Source organism: Brachyistius frenatus, unplaced genomic scaffold (genome assembly GCF_029030835.1).
Source record: "Brachyistius frenatus isolate BFR_SWC_R1_liver_20210118 unplaced genomic scaffold, ASM2903083v1 Contig_33, whole genome shotgun sequence".
Taxonomy (NCBI): domain Eukaryota; kingdom Metazoa; phylum Chordata; class Actinopteri; family Embiotocidae; genus Brachyistius; species Brachyistius frenatus.
In genome coordinates, this window is record NW_027210632.1 from 1,167,501 (window position 1) to 1,188,226 (window position 20,726).

The 20,726-nt window shown below is 41.3% G+C and overlaps 1 protein-coding gene across 2 annotated transcripts in view; it reads right to left on the reverse strand.

Annotated features, from left to right (window-relative positions):
* Nucleotides 1-20,726, reverse strand: part of tbc1d22a (TBC1 domain family, member 22a) — a 119,628-nt gene that overhangs the window by 58,360 nt on the left and 40,542 nt on the right. For both annotated transcript variants that reach the window (XM_069700274.1, XM_069700275.1), the window contains exon 9: nucleotides 17,925-18,039. In XM_069700274.1, the coding sequence (XP_069556375.1) occupies nucleotides 17,925-18,039 (115 nt within the window). The remainder of the gene's footprint in view (nucleotides 1-17,924; nucleotides 18,040-20,726) is intronic.

A 20,726-nucleotide genomic window follows, 5' to 3' on the forward strand; every position in this document is an offset into this window, starting at 1 on the left:
ACTTGTTCGCTCCACCGCAGCCATTTCACAACTCTTCTGTTGCTACCCAGCCTCTCCAAGCTGTTCTCCCCCGCCTTTTTCCTCACCTCTCGTCCTATTGGCCACCGAGCCAGTTTCCTGCCAGGCCCCAGGGCTCATTTCCTGTTTGTCCTGGCGCAGGGGGCAACTTGTCCAGAGAGACCAACTGCTTGGTCGCTTCCAGCTGTGAGCACTTGGCACAGCTTGGCATGCGAAGCCAGGTTACACCTCCAGAGAGCCGCGCACACACACACACACACACACACACACACGCACGCACGCACGCACGCACACACACACACACACACACACACACACACACACACACACACACACACACACAAAGTGCTGCCATCTGCCCTCTACAACTATGGGCCACAAGGTAATGTGATGTAAGATGATAAACGAGCTAGTTTAGCCTGATGTAATCATAAAGTACGTGTGCCGAGTATGTGTGCGCGCGCTGACGGCAATTGGCAATAAAAAAATAAAAAAAACCGGTCCTGTTTGACAACCTTCTGTTGGTTCCGATTAATCACAAGCCAACCTGAGTTGCCAACCACCAAAGACAGATAGCATTTGGTTTTAACTGGATTTCAACACCCAAAAGCCCACAAGATCACCTGACTTGTCGCAGTCATTACTTATAATTTGCAGCCGTAGTTCAGGTTAAATCTAATGAATCTAATGACTTACAATTTGGGTGCTGAATCCAAACACGTCGCAATCCTGTTTTCACCTTCAGAATGACACCGCGGTGACACAGCCGAAGGCTTGCCGCTTAAAAATGAGACACGCGTTAGCTGCTAGTTAGATGTGTAATACTTCAAAGTGTCTGCGCCCTTGTCACCCCTCCCCAACACCACCTCTCACTTTAGGATGCAGCCACAGAGAGAGAAAAAAAAAGAAAAAGTGATTTCCTCTCAGTGACACAATTAGTGTGATAACACCGTTGTTAATGAGACCTGAACACTTTCCAGAGAGGTGACATTCATACTGTTGGATAATTACAGAGAGTCAACCTGGCAAACCTGATGTCACCAACACACCGAGAGCCAGCCGACACACACACACACAAATATGCGAGAACACACAAAATGAGAGCACAATGGGAAGAGAATTATGAAGGTGTGTGAAACAAGATGTGAGGTTATGAAAATAGACAGCTGGAAGCAAAGGAAGGCAGGAGCGCGACAAAGTGTGTGTGTGTGTGTGTGTGTGTGTGTGTGTGTGTGTGTGTGTGTGTGTGTGTGTGTGTGTGTGTGTGTGTGTGTGTGTGTGTGTGTGTGTGTGTGTGTGTGTGTTTAGAGGGGAGAAATGGTGGAAGTGATGTGAGCCGAGGTGAAATTAGAGTAATTGTTTTTTGTTTTTCTCTCGTCAATGATTTGATGAAATAATCTTTCTTTTGCAGCAAGTCTTTGTCTCAATGTATTTGAGAACAGACTAAAAAAAAGTACGAAAAATATGTGAGGTCCGATGTCTAGTTTCTAGGACTGACCCCCAAATAGTCGACTATTTAACTAACTAGTTAACTAGTTAAGTCTACCTATTAGTCGCAGATAGAACAAAACAAAAAAAGGAACTCACTGTCAGTGACGTAATAAATGAGTGACAGAAACATCTGTTACCTGGCAAGTTTCCCATTTAGGAAGGTGGACTTGTGGGTAATCTGATGACGTGTACGCTGGGTTCTTGTTGTGGGAAGTGAGTCACTCTCAGAAGTGACATTAGCAGCACGTAGCCACAGGTAGTGTGAAGTGCATGCTGACAGCAGTGATTGAGTTACTATCATCAGCCATAAAGTGTCCAGATAAACCCAAGTTTCAGTTTAACAGATGAAAAAAAAAAAAAAAAGTTTCCAATACACACACCAAAGGGTGCAGGTTGTCCTATGCTCTGACCCGGAAGCTGTTAGACTAAAATAAAGTTCAGTATTCTTGCTGAATCATTCATTCAGAATCATTGCTGCTTTTGCTGTTTTGTCATTAACTGGTGGCTGCGTGTGTTTGTAAAAGTTATATTTCAAAAGCTGAATATAACGGTTTTGTATTTTTCTGTCATCATATACTTAAGGTATGAAATAGTGATCTGAAAAGTACTTAAACCTGTCAAAATGAAAAGGAGTCAAGTACAAAGTACAAAGTGTCGATCTGAAATGTAGTGGAGTATAAAGTAGCATCAAATGGAAATACTCACGTAAAGTACTTCTTGATTATCCTCAAGTTGAGTGCTGGAGTAAATGTACTTAGTTACTTTCCACAACTGCTCATTAGTCTCCAAAAAAAAGCAAATCAATGGAAAGTCCTCCAGTGTCATCAGAACATAGTTCTAAGAAGTTACAACGTTTTTGTTTTTCTTCTTTCAAGTGCAACACAAAGCTCACTCACTAAACGCACTGAGCTTCAGCTTCACCAACGATAAGGAACGCTTTGGGCCTTAAAATCTATCACAATGTTCTCATCTCCCAATATCTGCACTATAAGCTGTGTTTCCATACATCAACTGGCAGACCCCAAGGCTGTTGGAGAGATAATGTAAGTCCTTGACATCAAATGAATACAGTTATTAATACCATATCTGCCTACATGCAGACACATAATGATCCACTTGCCCTGAGGTAAGATGGTGTCTTGTATGAGGAAGCTTCCAGTGTTTAATGTTGAATGAGGCCATTGCATCGCATTAACTGCTGCCAATATCTCTATACACACACACACACACACACACGACAAACCGTCCTCACGGACGCCCCTCGTCCTGGCCTGTGGGGCGTTTGCACAGCACAGATGTGAGTGAGAACGTGCGAGTCGACATGTGCGCAGCTGGTGACTCCATACTCTACACTCGCGTAACCACGGCAACGTCATAGAGATGCACCGCTGGCTGGTGTGAGGGTTGTTTGTTTGTTTGTTTTTTTACTCCACGGCGGTCTTATTCCACAGTGATAAGCATGCAGATGAGGAAGAGGGCAAAGGGAATCATAGCTGGAGCAAAACAGGATGCTTTTCTGGGAGATCTTGTAATTTACAGCCGCTGACGAGACGGGTGCCCACACAACAAGCAATCTGGAAAACGCGTGGCGTTAACACGACAAAGGCAAGTTTGCCGAAATGTATGCATTGTTTTGAATGCAGGTGGCCTTACCAACACAAACTCGGTACTCTCCGTTTTTAACCACTAATTGGTACGTTGCCGGAATTTTCATCTCATGCATGCAATTCTCCCGTTCTCTCTTGTATACCTCCAGTGTGTCGGCGGTTTATCATTATCCATAAGATAATCATCTATTCGTAATCATTTGCTTACATATTCATTTATCTTGTAGTGACAAATGTCTCTACTCAGAAACTAGAGATACGTGCCTGTGAATTTTAATTGGACCGTGATAATCTGATTCAATCTGCGCCCAGTTTAACACACGTGTGTGCGTGTGCGTGTGTGTGTGATTCATGACCTTGGGTGAGAAGTCAGAGGCAAAGCACTTCTAAGATCATGTGTTCAGTGTGCGCTCAGTCTTTACATGGCTGTAAAATGATGAGATTTTACAAGTATGTTTAACTGATCAAACAAATGAGGGTTTTTTTTGTGTGTGTGACTACACTATTAAAGAAGGTGACTGTCTCCATATTATGCTGTACAACATTTTCCTCATCAACCTCCAAGTGTTTTGCGTTTCTCTTTAAGTCCTAAGTGTAAGCGTTTTGTTTGTTTTTTCTTTTCCCCCACGACATCAGTGCGTACACTCGATGAAAGCTCAGTGTTCACTGTTTCATCGCAATAATGCAATCTTATTGTTCAACTATGAATGCAGCACACACACGTCGTCGAATGTATTAAAATGCCCTAAGTGCCTCGGCACAATTGCTTGGCCATTAAATAAAGTGCGAGGGTAATTCAGTTCATGTTGTTCCACGTTTTCTATGCTGCTGTTTGGTTTTCCGTAGCTGCATGGTACATGTGATGCGTAACACTGGCTGCAATTCAAGTCCTCTTAATGGAGAAGTGCATCCAGCACGACTCCGCTTCAGTCATCAGTTGCTCCGATTACATATTAGAACGTAGCTACTGCTTTCACTACATTTTTATGCATTACATATACATACATACATACATATATATACATTTATTTTTTTATTTTTTTTGGTGTGTTTTAAACAGCCTTTTTAAGACATGTTTAAGACTCCTCAGATCCCCAGACACGTGCTTTTTCTCAGTAAGCTTTCACAAATGTAGAGAACTGGGAACTTTCCCCCACAACGCTTTTCCTTATGAAGAGCAACTGGTTTCTGCCAAGAGCACCGTTTTTAATTATACACACACTGTTTAGTCGGCTTTTAGCGAGTAAGAGCTTTATATCGCTCTTTTTTCCTTTTGACATGTTGCATTGTTATAAAAAAGTTTGTCTCCGCCGCACGGCCAGCCACTTAACACGCTTCACGATGTGAGTAAAATTTGGTTAAAGTGAGAGATTTACAACGTGCCTTTTTTCAGATTATAGTTATGTATTTTGCCTTTGTGCCTGTAAACTGTGCTTTTGAATAAACAGCCCTTTTGAATTATACCATTATACGTACGTACGTATGTATGTATATGTATACATATATAGACATATATACATATATATACACTTCAGTAAAACATTAGTATTTGACGCCCTCAAAATGAGAAGGGGTTGATATGTATTATAAAACCAAAGCATACGCAGGTTATGTGTCAAACTCTGATTTCCTGCATTAAAGAGGTTTAAAATGACACGTAGCCAGCAGATGAAGTCTGCTTCATACAGGCTGCCTGCCTCCTTTCATTAACACATACAAACATTTTGTACTTGCGTAAATCGTCCAATCTATTCAAGGCCTTGTAAAATCTGCCTGCCTAATGTGTAAGACCCATTTGGGAACCGAGAGAAAGTTTCCTGAGATGTAAGTGAGGGATCAGTCCATTAAGTCATTAGTGTGTAATCTGTGGGCTTAGTTCGGGAAAGAAAAAAGAAAAAAGAAAAGAAAAAAGAAAAAAAAACATGAGGGGGAGAAGTAATAAGTAGACATTATTAACGACAGCAGGACGCATTAAAACACACCGGCAGCAGAAATAAAGAGAAAGAGAGCGACACCTGAAGATGTAGTCCTGCGCTGGCAAACATTTATCGAGATACACGAGTGTCCGGGTTCTTTGCGCGTGTTTGTGTTTGAACGGCGTCCCACATATCTGTGCCAGTGCATGTGTTTGTCTGCGCGGTTTCATCTGTACGTGCGTGTCTGTGATGCAATCCAAAACACCACACACCACCGGCGCAGCAGCAGCACGGTAAGATGACTGTTTCAATTGCCTCCAATTGCATCAGGTCAAGCGGAACGCGTCTCGCTGGTGACAGAATGATAAAACTGATTTTTTTTTTTTCTTCTTTTTTTTTTTTTTTTCTTTTCTCCCAATCACACGGCTGACACGAGGAATAGAGACTGGGAGAGATGCGAAGGCGAGGAGAGCTTCAATTTATGGCTTTTTATAGCCAAGTAATTAAGTTAATCTAAAAATATTCAATAACCCCTGCGATTATTCACAGAAGATAAATCATTTTTTGACAGAACTATTTCTCTGGATCATTTAGGAGCTCTATTGCTTTTTATCTGGAGCGATGAGAGAATCTCTGGTAATACTGGGAAATAAGATCAGGCCGGATGCAGATGAAAGCGCAGCTATTGATTTCCAGCGTTATATATCCTATTGTCATGCACTGACAATGGTCTGTATGATCGCACAGGTCATTTCTGCACCGCAGGCCAAAACATCATTTTCACGACATGCAATTTAAAAACAACAAATGTGTCACACGCAGCTTTGTTAATGGCTTGATGAGCAATTCCGGGATAGTCTTCATTTAGCACCATATTGTAAATTTTTGTAATTATATTAATTTTCTCTCACTGCTGAACATTATTTTGTATGAAAGGAAACAATTTCCGTATTTCTGCCTTTTTCTCTGGTACATATTTTGATTTGAGGGAAACAACCATTCAAATCCATTACTTTTAAATGGCTAAAATACTTCCTCTGTTTCTGTAGCCTACGGGGTCGAAACCTCATCTTATTTCAGTTGTTTATGTAATATGCACAAAACAAAGGGGTAAAAAAAGTTAAAAAAAAATTATAAAAACAAAACACAAATTAAATCCAGCATTAAACCTGGTGCAGACACAAAAGAATTAAGTAAAACAAACCTAAATAGGATAAAACACAAACAATATATGAAAACTAGAAAATCCCGACAAGTTAATGAACTCATTAAATTTCATGGCCTGCTAAAACTCGGAATGTCTAAGACATCCGTGCCTCTGTTATATTACACTTGTGCATATGCCGTGAGATGCAGAAACAATTAATAAACACCAGATCCTACCGGCAAAGCTGAACCATTTAGATGATAAAATATCCTTTATTTATGGATGTTCTTTTGCTGCCTGAGCAACCCAAGCCGCTGTAGCTGCAATGTAAGCTTTGTTTTACTGATGATTCGTGATTACTATTTTTCGACAGTGCATTTCTAAGTACATTTTTAACAATAATAATAGTACAAAATTACATCAAAATGCATAGTTTTTAGTCAAATAACTGTCCCCTACCCGCCACCTAAGCCCTCAACTTATTTTGACCAGCCTGTAAGTTAAGCTATGCTTTGAATTGTTACCAAATAGTTATGGCACGCAAGCACAGATTGCACTGCGGGTTTGAATGTTTATGATAAAGTGGATCCATATTGCATGTGATATGATGTGAATATTTAATATTATCATCACGTAAGTATAACGATGCCTCTCAGATTTCCTTTCCAAGATCTGGCTTGAATTCACCACCACACGACGTGCGTCGGTAACTTTCCATTGGGTCAAAGTTTCCGCAAAGAGTCGCACATTCTGCCGTCACATTTGCTTCTTTTTTTTTTTTTTTTTAGATCCCTACTTCTGCGCGTTAAGTGTCTTTTGCCTCTCTCAGGCCCCGTTTTGTGCAGACACAACAGTTTTGAACGAAACCCAAGTGCTGTTGTCAGACGGACACGCCGAAACAAATAACCAGACGTGTAATGAATACGATCAATCTCGTCATAAACAAGCGCCACTCACATGTTCTCATGTTAGAACTCAGTGGGGTTAATACTGTATTAGAAAAATAAATCCAGTTATATGGAATGGACAGCACCCCAACAATGAATGTGTATTAAACTAGAGATGAGATGATACTGTGCGTAACCTCTTTATGGTGATAGAAGTAGAAAATAAATACAAAGAGGCAACCATCAAGTGTCTGAAAGAAAAGAACATATTTCAGGGGAATGAAAGAAAGGCATTTATCTGAAGAAAGTTGGAGATAGTCAGAGACGGAGGGGTCAAAACCACACGGCTGATTCAATTGCTGCCCCTCCAAATGCTATTACTTAACCCCAGAAACATAATGATTGCCTTCTAAACCAAATAGAGGAGTGGATACTGAGGCAAAGCTCGAGAGACAAAGAGAGACAGCGTCAACGAAAATTGAAGAACAAATCTCAAAACTGTCTGGGGAGAAAATAATGCCAACACCAAGTCAATAATCTGCCCGAATGATTAAAGCAGGAGAAATTAGGGAAAGCAAAAGAAGATAAGGAACAAAGTAGAAAAGACAGTGTTCCTGCTGGATGTCAGCAGCTGTGCTCGGGCAATCACTAAGCAGCTCATTAGAGCTAATAACAGACGTTAATCAGAGGGAGACTTAGAATAGAAGACTCAACCAACGGTGGCCAGACCATGGGGAGAGAGAAGCCGATATTAGTTAACCGCCTACTGGCCAACATCCACTCCACAGATTGCTCAATTTATACAGGAGGAGGAGGAGGAGGATGAATTAACTTGCTTCTCCACCAGCTCTGCAGCATATTAACTCTTGTGGCCTTGAGTTGCTGAGTGACTCCACAGCCCAGATTAATGTGACCTGTTGACTCACGCTGCTTTCAAATGAGGTCCCATGTGAATGAGAAGTGTCCATATAACTAACTGTTCTTGTGGTATTTTTTATTTTTTTTATTTTATAGTACTCTATTAATCCCCGAGGGGAAATTTCTTCGCTACAGCAGGGGGGCTCTCAGGGGGGAGCTGCTGCAACAGGCTGCCACTAGCGCGGCGCCAGGTAACCTGACCTGAGGTGCATGTTTTTGGATGTATCCTGGATGTATCCTTTCTGAGTAAACACAACATAAGGAAAATGGTCCATACCCCCCAATTAAGATGCTGGAAGCAAAGAATTTGGGCATGTTTCTCTAAAAAATGACTCAAAACTGATGATTAGCAAATGTATACAAATTTATTTTCGAACAGTAAGTTGGTGCAGCTCACAGTGACTCCTGGAAACCCAAGAGTAACAGAACTGCTAACAACTGAACACATCATCTAATTTAGCACTACATTGTATAAAAGCTGATGTGGCGAAAGCTCGCCGCACTCGTGGACAGACATCAGATCAGAGGAGATATGAGGGGAAAATGCAGAGAATGGGAGGGAAAGACATGAGATATAACGAAATGCTGAAAGGGCCAAAAGTGAATGCGTCAAGCAAAGCAAACGGCTGCTTATTGCAGGACAAGCTGCCAAAACAGATAACCTGCCAACTCTCAAATCCAGAACATGACATTTCGATTGTCAGTTTCGGAGAAGAAGAGAACTTAATTTGCAGGCAAAGTTCAAAGTGTCATTCGAGTTTGTTTTCCAGCCAGTCTAACGAGACTCAGCGCTTCTGTTTATAGCTGCAGTCCGTCTTCTGTGGGGGTTTGCATTTGTGGCGGCTCAACTCGCCAGTCTGCGGCCCGTGTTTGCGTGTGGTGTTACACCCCTGCAGGCGTTTCATCACAGCTGACTGACAGGATGTTTCCATCTTCCCTGGCTGTGTCCCTGGACGCTCCACCTAGCCAGCCTATCTGCAGGTGCTGCACGCACACACACACACACACGCACACACACACACACACACACACACACACACACACACACACACACACACACACACACACACACACACACACACACACACACACAGCGATAACGCTGGCGCTGAGTGTGTATATATAAAAGTGTAATGGTTTCCCTGCCACAAATTGACTTTTCAAAAGAGACATCCAGCAGAGCTCTCTCTCTGTTCTGAGGCACTGTAAGTGTGATCATGTTATAATAGGCAGGGCCATTCAACTTCAATAGCAACTGCGCCAGATAGGAAAATCACATGGGGCTCGTGGGCTATCCAGAATACTTTTCGACTAATGCATACAAATAATGAATACAGTATAAAGCTAATAAATACATAGAGAATAAACCACTTGCTCACGTCCCTTTTCTTTCACTTTCATGGCATCATTGAAACCAATTCCAGACAGCAGCCAGTACACTGGTGTATTACTTATTGCAGCAAGCAAAGCAAATAAATACCAGTTAGTCCATTCGCTCTGCAATTTGCAATTTTCACAATCAACTTTACATCTCAAACTTTGAGAGAGACCGTTTTAAGCTTGTTGTTAGCTTTCAATCACACGCACACTTTCGCGAACACCAAAAGGATTTTTCCTGATCCTCTCCGTCCAAATGCCATCCTGTCGCCGAGTTTACCCACACAGATGGTCTTAAGATGCACACTCCACCACTGTGCTTCAGCTGATTTGCAGGCAGCAGGACGGTATCATTCAAAAGGGTCGTTTATTCAAAAGCACAGTTTACGTGCACAAAGGCAAAATACATAACTATAATCTGAAAAAAGGCACGTTGTAAATCTCTCACTTTAACCAAATTTGACTCACATCGTGAAGCGTGTTAAGTAGCTGGCTGTGCAGCGGAGACAAACTTTTTTTTATAACAACGTAACATGTCAAAAGGAAAAAAGAGGGATATAAAGTTCTTACTCGCTAAAAGCCGACTAAACAGTGTGTGAATAATTCAAAACGGTGCTCTTGGCAGAAACCAGTTGCTCTTCATAAGGAAAAGCGTTGTGGGGGAAAGTCCCCAGCTCTCTCCATTTGTGAAAGCTTACTGAGAAAAAGCACGTGTCTGGGGATCTGAGGAGTCTTAAAAATGTCTTAAAAAGGCTGTTTAAAACACATACAAAATACAAACACCCGTATCAGGACCTTCATCATACAGGTCTCTGTGCTCCTCATCCTCGCCATCCCCCTAATTCCCACAAGGACACATCTCTGAAATCGTCCTGATTTTATGGACGGCTCTGGTTGGTTGGACGCCTTATTTGTCCCTTTACCTCCATTGGCCGCTCTCTAAGTGATGCGAGTTGGGCAAATGTCTGCGGCTTTTTTTTTCCCCTTTTTTTTTTTTTTTTTTTAAACCTCTTTTCTTTAGTAATTCACATTCCATTTGAAGTTGAGCTTCTGCTGCTTCTGTTGCTATAAAATGCATTCAATTGTTAAAATGTGCTTTAGCTAGAACATTTTAGGTTTGCCCTCATCCTTTCTTCTTCTTCCTCCAGGGGCCCTACTCGTTTAGATTTGAAAAACTAAGAACATTGCTGTTTCTGTTCAATAAAAATAATTTTAGAAAATAAAGTGCTGTTTGTTTTTCTAAACTGCATTTGAGTGTAGAGGCAGTGGATTTTCGAGAAAACTGACCGAATAATAATTTAGTCATTTTGAAAATTAGTGGAACTTGGAGAAAATAAAATCTGCTTCTAGTATCTGTGACGTAAACTGGCTGTAAAATATCAAGTCTCACACTCAAATTGGCTACATTTATTTAGGACTGGGTATCGTTTGAAAATTGTCAATACGGGTACCAATTCCTAAACAATTCTTTTTTTTTTTCCTGTACCATTTCTATAAAATCCATTTTCAGAAAGATAAAATCACCTTACATGTTAAGGTACAAATCGTTCATGCAGTTTAGAGAGGGAGAGAGCGTAACCCAGGTGGTTTTATGGAGCTACAACTGACAGATGCCGCCTCAAGCTTGCCGACTCCGCACAGAAAAGTCTCCAGTTAATGCAACACATGAAACTCAGACGGGTACGGAGACAAACATTTTGTCAGGAAAGAGTGAATTTAGGCGTCCTTATGTAAGATTGACTTACCCAAGTGGATTTTATCCATGTGGATGGGCCACCCAAGTCGAAGCTACATATGCTAAATGCTGTAACTCACTTAGACTGACAAAATGTTCTGTATAAACAGCAAAAGTTCTCCATTTTAAAACAATCACGTGTTTGTGTGGATGAAGGCGAGGTATTTGGTATCGAAATGAAGGAATTTGTCAAGTTGGACACCCGGCCCTACATTCAATGCGGCAACTGCTCAACTGCTCATTGAGCAAACGATGACAACGTGTACGCCGCCATTTAGGTAAAAGTAAACCTCTCGCTAAATCCATTCTTTTTAAATTTGCACCACTCTTAATTTTAGCTTTGCCCTGCCCTCTTGGAAAGAATCAGATTTTTTTTCAGCCGATAAATGCTCCACTTTGCTTATTAGCTCATTGTGCACTGAAAACCGATGTCTGTTGCTGTTGGAAACAACCGTAATGAGAGCAAGTAGAGTGAACCAAACACTTAAAGGTGACGCCTGCAGACCAAAACAAAAGTTTAAAAGAAGATTAAATCCTTACGCAGTCATTTGATTCATTGTTAACGTAAAAAAGATTGAAGTTTTATCATCTTTTCTAATAAATGGCGATACGAGGAAAACACATTTCACTTCTGGAGCACCTATGGCTGACAGTACAATATTTCGACTTACTGTTACTCTTTGAACCGTAGGATATACACAAAGCTGTTGGTTGGGTATTTAATCAGACTCACAAATTCTGCACATTAGAAGCACTGCCTTCATACATTGGAGAACTGCACTCTTCGCAGAGAGCTAATTGCTGAATTCTTCATGAAATCCTAGCAACAGAGCTGTTGCCAGCCACTTATTTTTTACCTGCTATGACAAGTGCAGCTTCAAAGCAGAGGATGGCGATAGGGTACACCAGGCAATTCATCTCGAAGTTGATAGAACGAAGGGGTGCCTGGCTCGGCAGCTTCCTGACAGCATGGGGGCACTTTCTAAGTCGGTCACTTTTCCCCCCTTTTGGAAATCTTGTTTTGCTGCTCTGTTGTTTGTCCCTCTTTGTCATTCTCCACTCACATGCCCTCGCCCGTTCTTACTCTTAAAACCTGCCAAGAAACACTGTCTGCTGTTATTTGCCACTACTTTCTCTCCATTGTGGCTCTGTTCCCTTTCACTCCAGGTTGTCAAATCCTCACCTTTGTGGATTTTAAAAATACTCGGCCTCATGTCAAACCCCGTTTTTCCGAGTTGCTTCCTTGCTTTCATCTTTCTTCTGAGCAGATCCGTGCTGGCGTGCAGATTACATTATGGATCCACTGGTCAGTCAATAGCCTCTTTGCATTAAAGCGAAGACTGTTCCTGCTCATCACCCTGTCATGGACCATCCTGACCTTAATTAGATTACTTTCATTGTCGGCTAATGGGAGAGGCGCTACGCTGTTGAAATAAAGGAAACGACCAAAGCCAAGTAATGCTTCACAGCTGGAGAAAAAGAAACGACAGACTCTCCAGATCAATTTCTCCTTTGACAGGAGGGAGGCCTGCCAGAGTGCTTAACAGTCTGAGTGGATACACAACAACTTTAGTGTTATGTTTCCTTCCACAGCATCAATAATCTACCAATTGGAACTTTTCAATTTGGATTAACAGTTGGGTGTGAATGAAACTTGGTGACAGGAAGAAAAGGAGGAGTGCTGTGAGGATGGAGTGGGTAAGAAGTCGAGCCCATCACTCCGTGTTGCATCATCAAAAGGTAAATGGAGTGTTTGCCAGATGAACAAGCACTGCAGTGCCAAAGCATCGGCTGTTATGTGATTCACAAAAAGAGAAGCCAGAGAAACAAAGCGAGGTAGCTAAAGAGAAACACAACGATGTGCTAACAAAGTGACAGATAAGAATAGCAGAACAAAAGAAAGACAAGTACAGGCACCCAGACAAACATGTTGTGGACAGCAAAGGGTGTGAATTGGTATCCCCCCCCCCCCCCATTTCAATCCTATCTCTGCTTGCTTTTGGGAGGTAGCCTATATAGACTATCATTGAGGTGGCAGCGAAAAGACTTCAATCGCAGACGAATCTCCAAAAAGAAAAGCTCGGCAGAGACGTAGAGGGAGGACGGGAAATAATTACATTTGAGGCAACACGCAACATTGAACAGAGAACACACAGAAAAGACAGATTAAGCAGCTGCAAACAGGTCAAAGTCTTAATCACGTTCCCATCAGTGAACTGGCTTACATTCGCAGATACTGGCTGTCACTCAAACTCGCTCAAGGCTTTAAACCGCTCAGACACAACAAACACATTTGGAGCTGGGATTAGAAAATTAAATCTGATGAACATTTGAACAAGCCGAGAGAGAAATCTTGGTGTGCACAAGTGTAGGTAGAAAGGAAGTTGCTGTCGTCTCTGTTTCGAGAGACACTTTGACTCTGGTCTCGGCTGTTTTGTTAACTCAACTCGGCACCGCGGGATACCTGTACAAAAACCTATAGTGACCTGTCAGATGATCCGAGACACTTTCTCAGCTACTGCACTCCTGCTTTTGTTTCACAGTTCGTTGGTGTACTGATTAGTCCACAGCACAAGGCCCATGCTAAACAACCGGTATTGTGCCACATAAACGAACATCTGCAGGACAGACTCGCATAAATGCAGACCTTTCAAGAACTCGATGCTGACTTACACATACATACATTTAGCTCTGTTAAACCTTAAATACCTTTACTATTGCCCCTCAGGTCATTCGCAGCGAGAAAATTTACAATGGGCTGTGCAAAAAGAAGGAAGTCTACAACCTGTGTCTGTGACAGGCAGGAACAAACATGGATGTAATTGGGTGAACACTCAAAATGGAAATTGTTGATTTTTGGACATATTTGGACAACCAAACATTCCACTTTCTCTGAAACAGTGCCTACAGATAACAATTATACTGTATGCTCAAACAAATGACACATAAAAGTGATATGTTGTAATTATTGTCATATTCTAAATATATAAAAAGACAGATCAGTCACATTGAAATGGTAACGACACCCAAACACTTATCACATCTTCAGATCCATAAAACTAAAATCAGAGGATCCAGATTAGGTGCCAATGATTAAATCTTTTTAGGGAGTGAAGAGTGACACCTACCTTATCTTCATTTCTGACATCCAAGGTCTGGCGTTCTCTTTGCTTTCGAAGTGTGTGGTGTCACGATGCCAACATTTAAAGAGCTCTCTGAGACGTTCTAAAAAAGTGTTTGAGTCGGACAAATGATTTAAAAAGATATTCAAATGAATATAAATACTTGACTCCACTGAGAGGGAAACCATATCCGAGTGGTATAGATTTTCAATGACTGCAAATTTGTCTGAGACTGCACAACATTTTAAAATGTAACCCCAATATTTCGTCACAGGATCTCAAAGTAACTATTTAACTGTTGCTCGCAAAGTTCATGCATCTTCAATCAGAAAGAAATTGAACAATTATGACCTGGATGAGAGGCCTGCCAGGAAAGTATTTGTTTTTCCAAAAAGAACATTAAAGCAAATGTACAGTTTGTCAATGAACAAACGGGAAAAGACCAGGCCTCTTGGAATAATGTGCTCTTGACATCAATCAATGATAAAGCTGTTTCACACATTAACAGTTGACATGTCTGGTGCAGACAAAAAACAGCTTTTCAATAGAAGAACCTCTCACCAACTGTGAAGCATGGGTGTGAGGTTACTTTGTTTCCTCAGGGACTGGGCAGCATGTTGTCACTGACTCAACAATGAAGTCAGCATCAAATCAAAGAGTGCTTGAAGAATAGGTGATACTGTGTGTTTGAAAGTTCAAGCTGAACCAGAAGTAGACCTTTCAACAGCGTAATGATCCAGAGGACACAAGCCAATCCACCAACACATGGTTAAAAAAGAAAAATTGGGAGGGTTACGGAACGGCCTAGTCAAAGCTCGGATTTGAATCAATGGAAAAGTTGCCGGGGGATTTGAAATGGGCAGTACGTGCAAGAAAACCCCTAAAACATCTTTCAACTGAGGGCATGTTGCATGGAAAACGGGTCAAAAATGTCAGCAAACCGACATCAGTCTGGTGAACAATTTAAAACACCAAGTTATTTTTGCTAAAGGGAGCGATAGTAGCTTCTGATGCCAAAAGTGTAGTTACCTTTTTCACAGAAGAGTATTACAACTATTGATATTTTGGTTTAATAAATGACTGAAAAAGTACATTCTCCTAGTGGAGTTGTTCAAGTGTGTCACCTTTATCTGTAGCTACTGTTTCAAAGAGAACAAAATGTTTCCTTGTCCAAATAAATCAAAAAAAAATCAACAATTTCCCTGGAATGTACCTATTTTCCTGTACATCTCCCGTTGGGTATGTGTGCACTGTTTATTTGTAAAAAGCCTTAATGACATTAATTATGACTTAAGAGAAATATAAATGCTTTACTTTGCATTAATAAACTGAATTACAAAAGAAAAAGGGAGGGGGAGAGAGGGAGAGAAAGAGAGAGAGAGAGAGAGAGAGAGAGAGAGAGAGAGAGAGAGAGAGAGAGAGAGAGAGGAATTCAGCACAAATGAAAAAGGAATGGAATAGATAGCAAGAGAGCACAACAGCATGAGAGAGTGTATCTCACACTTTTTACCCCTTGACAAAGGAACAGAATTAGGCCCACCTCATGAAAGAGCCAAGCCTCTCTCTGCTTTGGCTCTCTCTGCTTCAGAAAACAAGACCACCTAACAAACAACAACACAGTGCATCAACCCATCATGTAAGATGCCAGCCAGGCACGTTTGAAGGTTCATTGGCTGTGTATGTTATTCAAGGCTCATCAGCGTATGGAGATACGGCGGAACAAAGCACGGGGTGACGCTTTGAAGATCTGACAAGAGTCTGACTCGCCCACAGAGAAAGGGGTAACAAACGTGGAGAGAGGTAAAGGATGGAGAAATAAAGAAGTAGGAAGTGACAGCGGAGGAAAAGGTGGAGGAAGGTAGACATGGGAGAACTTTCTTATAAGGGACACCGAGAAAAGCGAAGGCCAAGATAGGCTGGATCAATTTTTTTAAATTATTTTTTTTAAAGAGGTCAAGAGAGTCAGTGATTTACACATCACTCTGAGCACAGCTAGTCACAAGGGATGGTTAGCATGTAAACACGCATTCTACATGTTCCATTTGTAACATGCTCTCTTTAATAACCTGTTTTGTTGGTAAAAGTCAGAGGGTCTTACCGGATCTAATATCAGTCAAACTTCCAATTTTCAGCTAAGACTGATCTTCTTTTGAAATGCATACACATTTGCCAGCTTTTTAATATGTTGACTTTGACTTCAAGGTCATTTCGGAGGCCAAACTGCAGTTTACAGTACTGCTGCATTGTAGCGCAGAGAAACGCAGGAGTCAGAGTCCAACCTCTCGCGTGCCTCTCAGCACTTAGCTTGTGGATCCTAATTGTATCTCCGTGAACACAGTGGGTCCAGAGTGCGCGAGTTACTCCACAGACCGTTGTGGTTTCCGCTTAGTAGCTCTGTTTTGAATGGCTTCAAAGAGAGCCTGATGGGCCGAAACACAGCACAGAGAAACCAAACACACGGCGTGAATACGTGGGATGCACAGACGAGCTCACATTAAAGAGGAAGCATGCGGCAGTGCGCGGATCCCACAGTGTTTGGTGACAGCATGGGGTCAAAATTCCTCGAATACACATGTTTTCTATGTACTGCAATGTAGTGCCGATTTGAAATACAACTCAAAAAGAAGGACGACGCTGCAAAAATACTTATGAAAAACAACTGATTGTTTTCTCATGTAGGAAAAAAAAAATCCCAAACTCTCAGCAGGAGATTGAAGCATTTCCAGGCTGTTTTTCTATGGAAAACTAAAAAAAAAACTAAAAAAACTAAAAAATCCAATGGAGATTTTTTTTTTGGTTCTATACACCTGACGTGCATTAAAACATCAAATGTATTAGATTTTTGGCATCTCTTATTATATAGTGGCCAATATCATCAGTGATTCTGCTGTCAGCTATCTAATGAAAAAAAAAAAAAAAAAAAAAAAAAAAAGAATCAGCAGGGAAAACACTTTTAGCAGGTCACACTTTCTTCAGTAGTTCAAACACTTTTGACAATTAAATTATATTTGACAATCTTCATTTTTCTTCCGACCACTCAGGTTGTCTGTTCTTTGTCTCTTGAGGAGTGTGTTTATGCTGTCAGAAGAATTAAGTGCGAGACTAAAATAAAACATTCATCAGCGTAAATGTGGCACAACATGAACGCACAGAGCAGGAGGGCTCTGGAGACAAGACACACACAAACGCACACGCACACACACGCACACACACACACACACACACACACACACACACACGTCATGCTCTCTCACAAACCTACCGTACGTACGCATATACACTCCAATCATGACTCTTAGCCACAAAGTGTTGATAAATAAAGTCATAAGTACATTTAAACACAAACTGAGAGTAAAGTTTACGTCTAAACGAAAGCAGAGCACATAGAGGGAAGGGAAGCGAGCGGGGAAGAAGGGGGCACAGGGCCGAAGGAGGAGCTCAATGGCCAGAGACATGTGAAAAGAAAGACTGTCTCGAGGGGACCCAGGGTTGATTCCCTGCGACCCGTGGTGATGAACCGCCGAGTAAACATGAGTCACGCCAGCTACAAAAGGTGCCAGTCTGCACTGTGGAGAGCTGCACTTTCAGTAGACGGGCCACGAAAAGAGACGACTGATCCTCACTTCAAAAGCATATCACACAAAAGATTAGATGGGGTTTTTTTTTTAAAGTGAAAAGGAGAAAGAAAGGTAGAGATGCTACTCACCGATGTACTCGAAGACGTAGACGACGAAGAACGGCGTGACCAGGTCATTGATGCCTTGTACGTAGCCGCTGGCTGGATGGCGGATGGCCCAGATGAACAGAATCCGCTCGAAGATCTTGAGCACACAAGCATGCACACAAAGACAAACTGTCAAAAATAATAGCCAGCAGATATTTGCAGGAAATTAGTCAATTTAAAACGACATGAAAGTGAAAAGCAATGACTCTCCGGAAATGTTTAGTATGAAATGACTTTTGGAAATTAACCATTTGCAATTTATGATCCACTAATAATGAAGTAAAACCATTAACAGTTACTCTCCGACTGCCATTCGTGGCATCAAATTACAAAATGGGAGACGATACAACGGGTTAGAATTACAGATTTCAATCATAAAAGCCTACATTTCAGAAAGTCGGTGAAAGCAGTGTGGAAAAAGTAGGAGCGGGAATCATATCCACTGAAGCCATGCTAAGCTGGTGAAGCACAACACAGCTGAACCGGCGCAGCCGCCGCTGCAACACCGCAGATTTGGACGTGACATTTCAATTTGATTAGAACATTTTTATTACTTTGATATTTTGCTTTTGATATTTGATGAATAGGGAGCCTGAGCTTTGAATTCTAAATAGCACCACTGAAGGAAGACTAGGAAGCTGTTGACCACGAGCAGTGCTATAGCTCAGGGTTGTTTTAATGAGTGGGGCTGGTTCGTCTTTATCGTGATGCGCACGATCCGGAAAATGCACTCAGCTATCCTCCTACTCCCGTTGGTCACGCGCAATGAAGGATTACCACGTGTCAACAAGCGCCATATTTTAGCGGCCGATATTGGTCTATCACAAATATAACGCTATAGGCCGTATGTTTTTTTTTTTTTTTTTTTTTTTTTTTACAGAACACGATGCAGTAAAGAATATTGGGTTAATTCAGAAATTGTTCAGTTTCTATTTTCAATTCATAGTTATTTCAATGCACCGATATCATTTTATACAAGAACGTTTATTGTTCAAGTGTAAAACGGGCTGCCTTTGTTACATATCTTTGTCGCAAGCATTTACAGTAGCAACCAGATTTTGGTTGATATATGGATATCGGAATTTGTTTTAACTTCTTACGTTCGGTATCAGTATCAGCCCCTATTATCCAGTATCGGTCAGGCTCTAGTGCCAACAAGGACAAGTACAAATACAAAAAAGACTGCGAGGCAGGAAGCATGAATTAAACAACGTACGGTGCAAGTTCTGTTTATCCATTTATGTTTGTGCATAGGATGAAAATAATCTTAAAACATTTACTTTGAAAATGTTTTATGGGGAAGGAAATACATTTAAAAAAAAAAAAAAAAAGGTTTGTTCGACCTTGAGAATACAGAGTGTTTTGGAAGGGAAACAGACTGTATATGTTGGTTTCCAAGAAAGCTCTATAAAGCACCTTCAACGGTATATATTAAAAGCGTATTTTCCTTGAGTTGAATGTTACATTATTCGCCTCGAAAAACTGCAGTTTAAACTCTAGGTGCAAGTTCTGTTTATCCATTTATGTTTGTGCCTGTACAATATCCTGTTTTATTCCACTGCAACATCCCTTGTAGTTAGTCTGCAATATCTGAATTAGTCTCACGTTTAGTTGTCCTGATATTTATTGCATTATTGTACCAAAGGAGATCTGTAAATCTGTATAATACAGAAAATGTCTGTTGATATGTTTTAGTTAGGTGAGGACTGTTTGCCGAAATGAAAAATGATAAAAGATGAACGGAGGACCTGTGCCGAGATTATAAAAATGGATGGGTTGTATCTGAATTTGAGATGAACCATTTTCTCACCTCTTTAGTTCCTCAGCTTCATATTTCTTTTGTGCACAAAAAAAGGCCTCACACTTTGAACTTTGTTCCCTCCTCTCTTCCTTCCTCATTTAGTTTCTCTCCGGTCACCCCCCCCCCCACACACACACACACACACACACACACACACACTCCTCTGAGTCAGACTCCTCCTCCATCTCCCAACTTCTCAACTTGTGTTGTTTTTTTTGCCAGGCAAACACTTCCATCTTCGTTATGGGCGGCTGTTTAATGCCATCAGCCCCAGTGAATTAGAGGAGGCTTGATGTTCAGCTTGTTTAGTTTTTTTCCCCAAAACGCACACGCACCTTGATGTACCCCACCCATCAAGCACGTTCTTATTTTCGGGGGATAAGTCATGTTTCTGTCACTTTCTAAATAACCTCATAGCTCATTGTTTCATGGACTATAACATGGCCACGGTAATGTCGTTTTTTTTTTTTTGGAAGCGCAGACTCCCATTTTTTATTTAAAGTAATTCCATCAATGTTGAGACAGTAGCAGAGATTGGTGCAATGCAACTCTCTCTGGCTTTTCTCCTGCACTTTCTCCTCCACCCTCCTATACCTGCCTCCACACTTCACACCTCCCTCTTTCCTTATCAAAGCCGCATCCATCAAACAGTGAGAGGCGCTGGTGATAGCAGGAGGAGTGGGTAATGGGACTTCTTTTCATGCAACCTCAAAATCTGACATGCATATTTCACGTTGGCGCGCGCACACACGTGCACACACACGTTTTACTGTGGAGACAAAGAGTCCCACCTCAGCATGTTTCTATGGGAACGCAGAGACATCAAATTCTAACCAAATATTGTCTTCAGGTTGAACAGAAGTTCTCTACAAAGTCCTAAAAAGACAGAATTTTCTTCATCCAAACTCTGCTGATCTCACATTAGCTCATAGAATGAATTCTTCTGATAAAGTAGTGCATCTCTAGGACAGCAAATCAGTGTC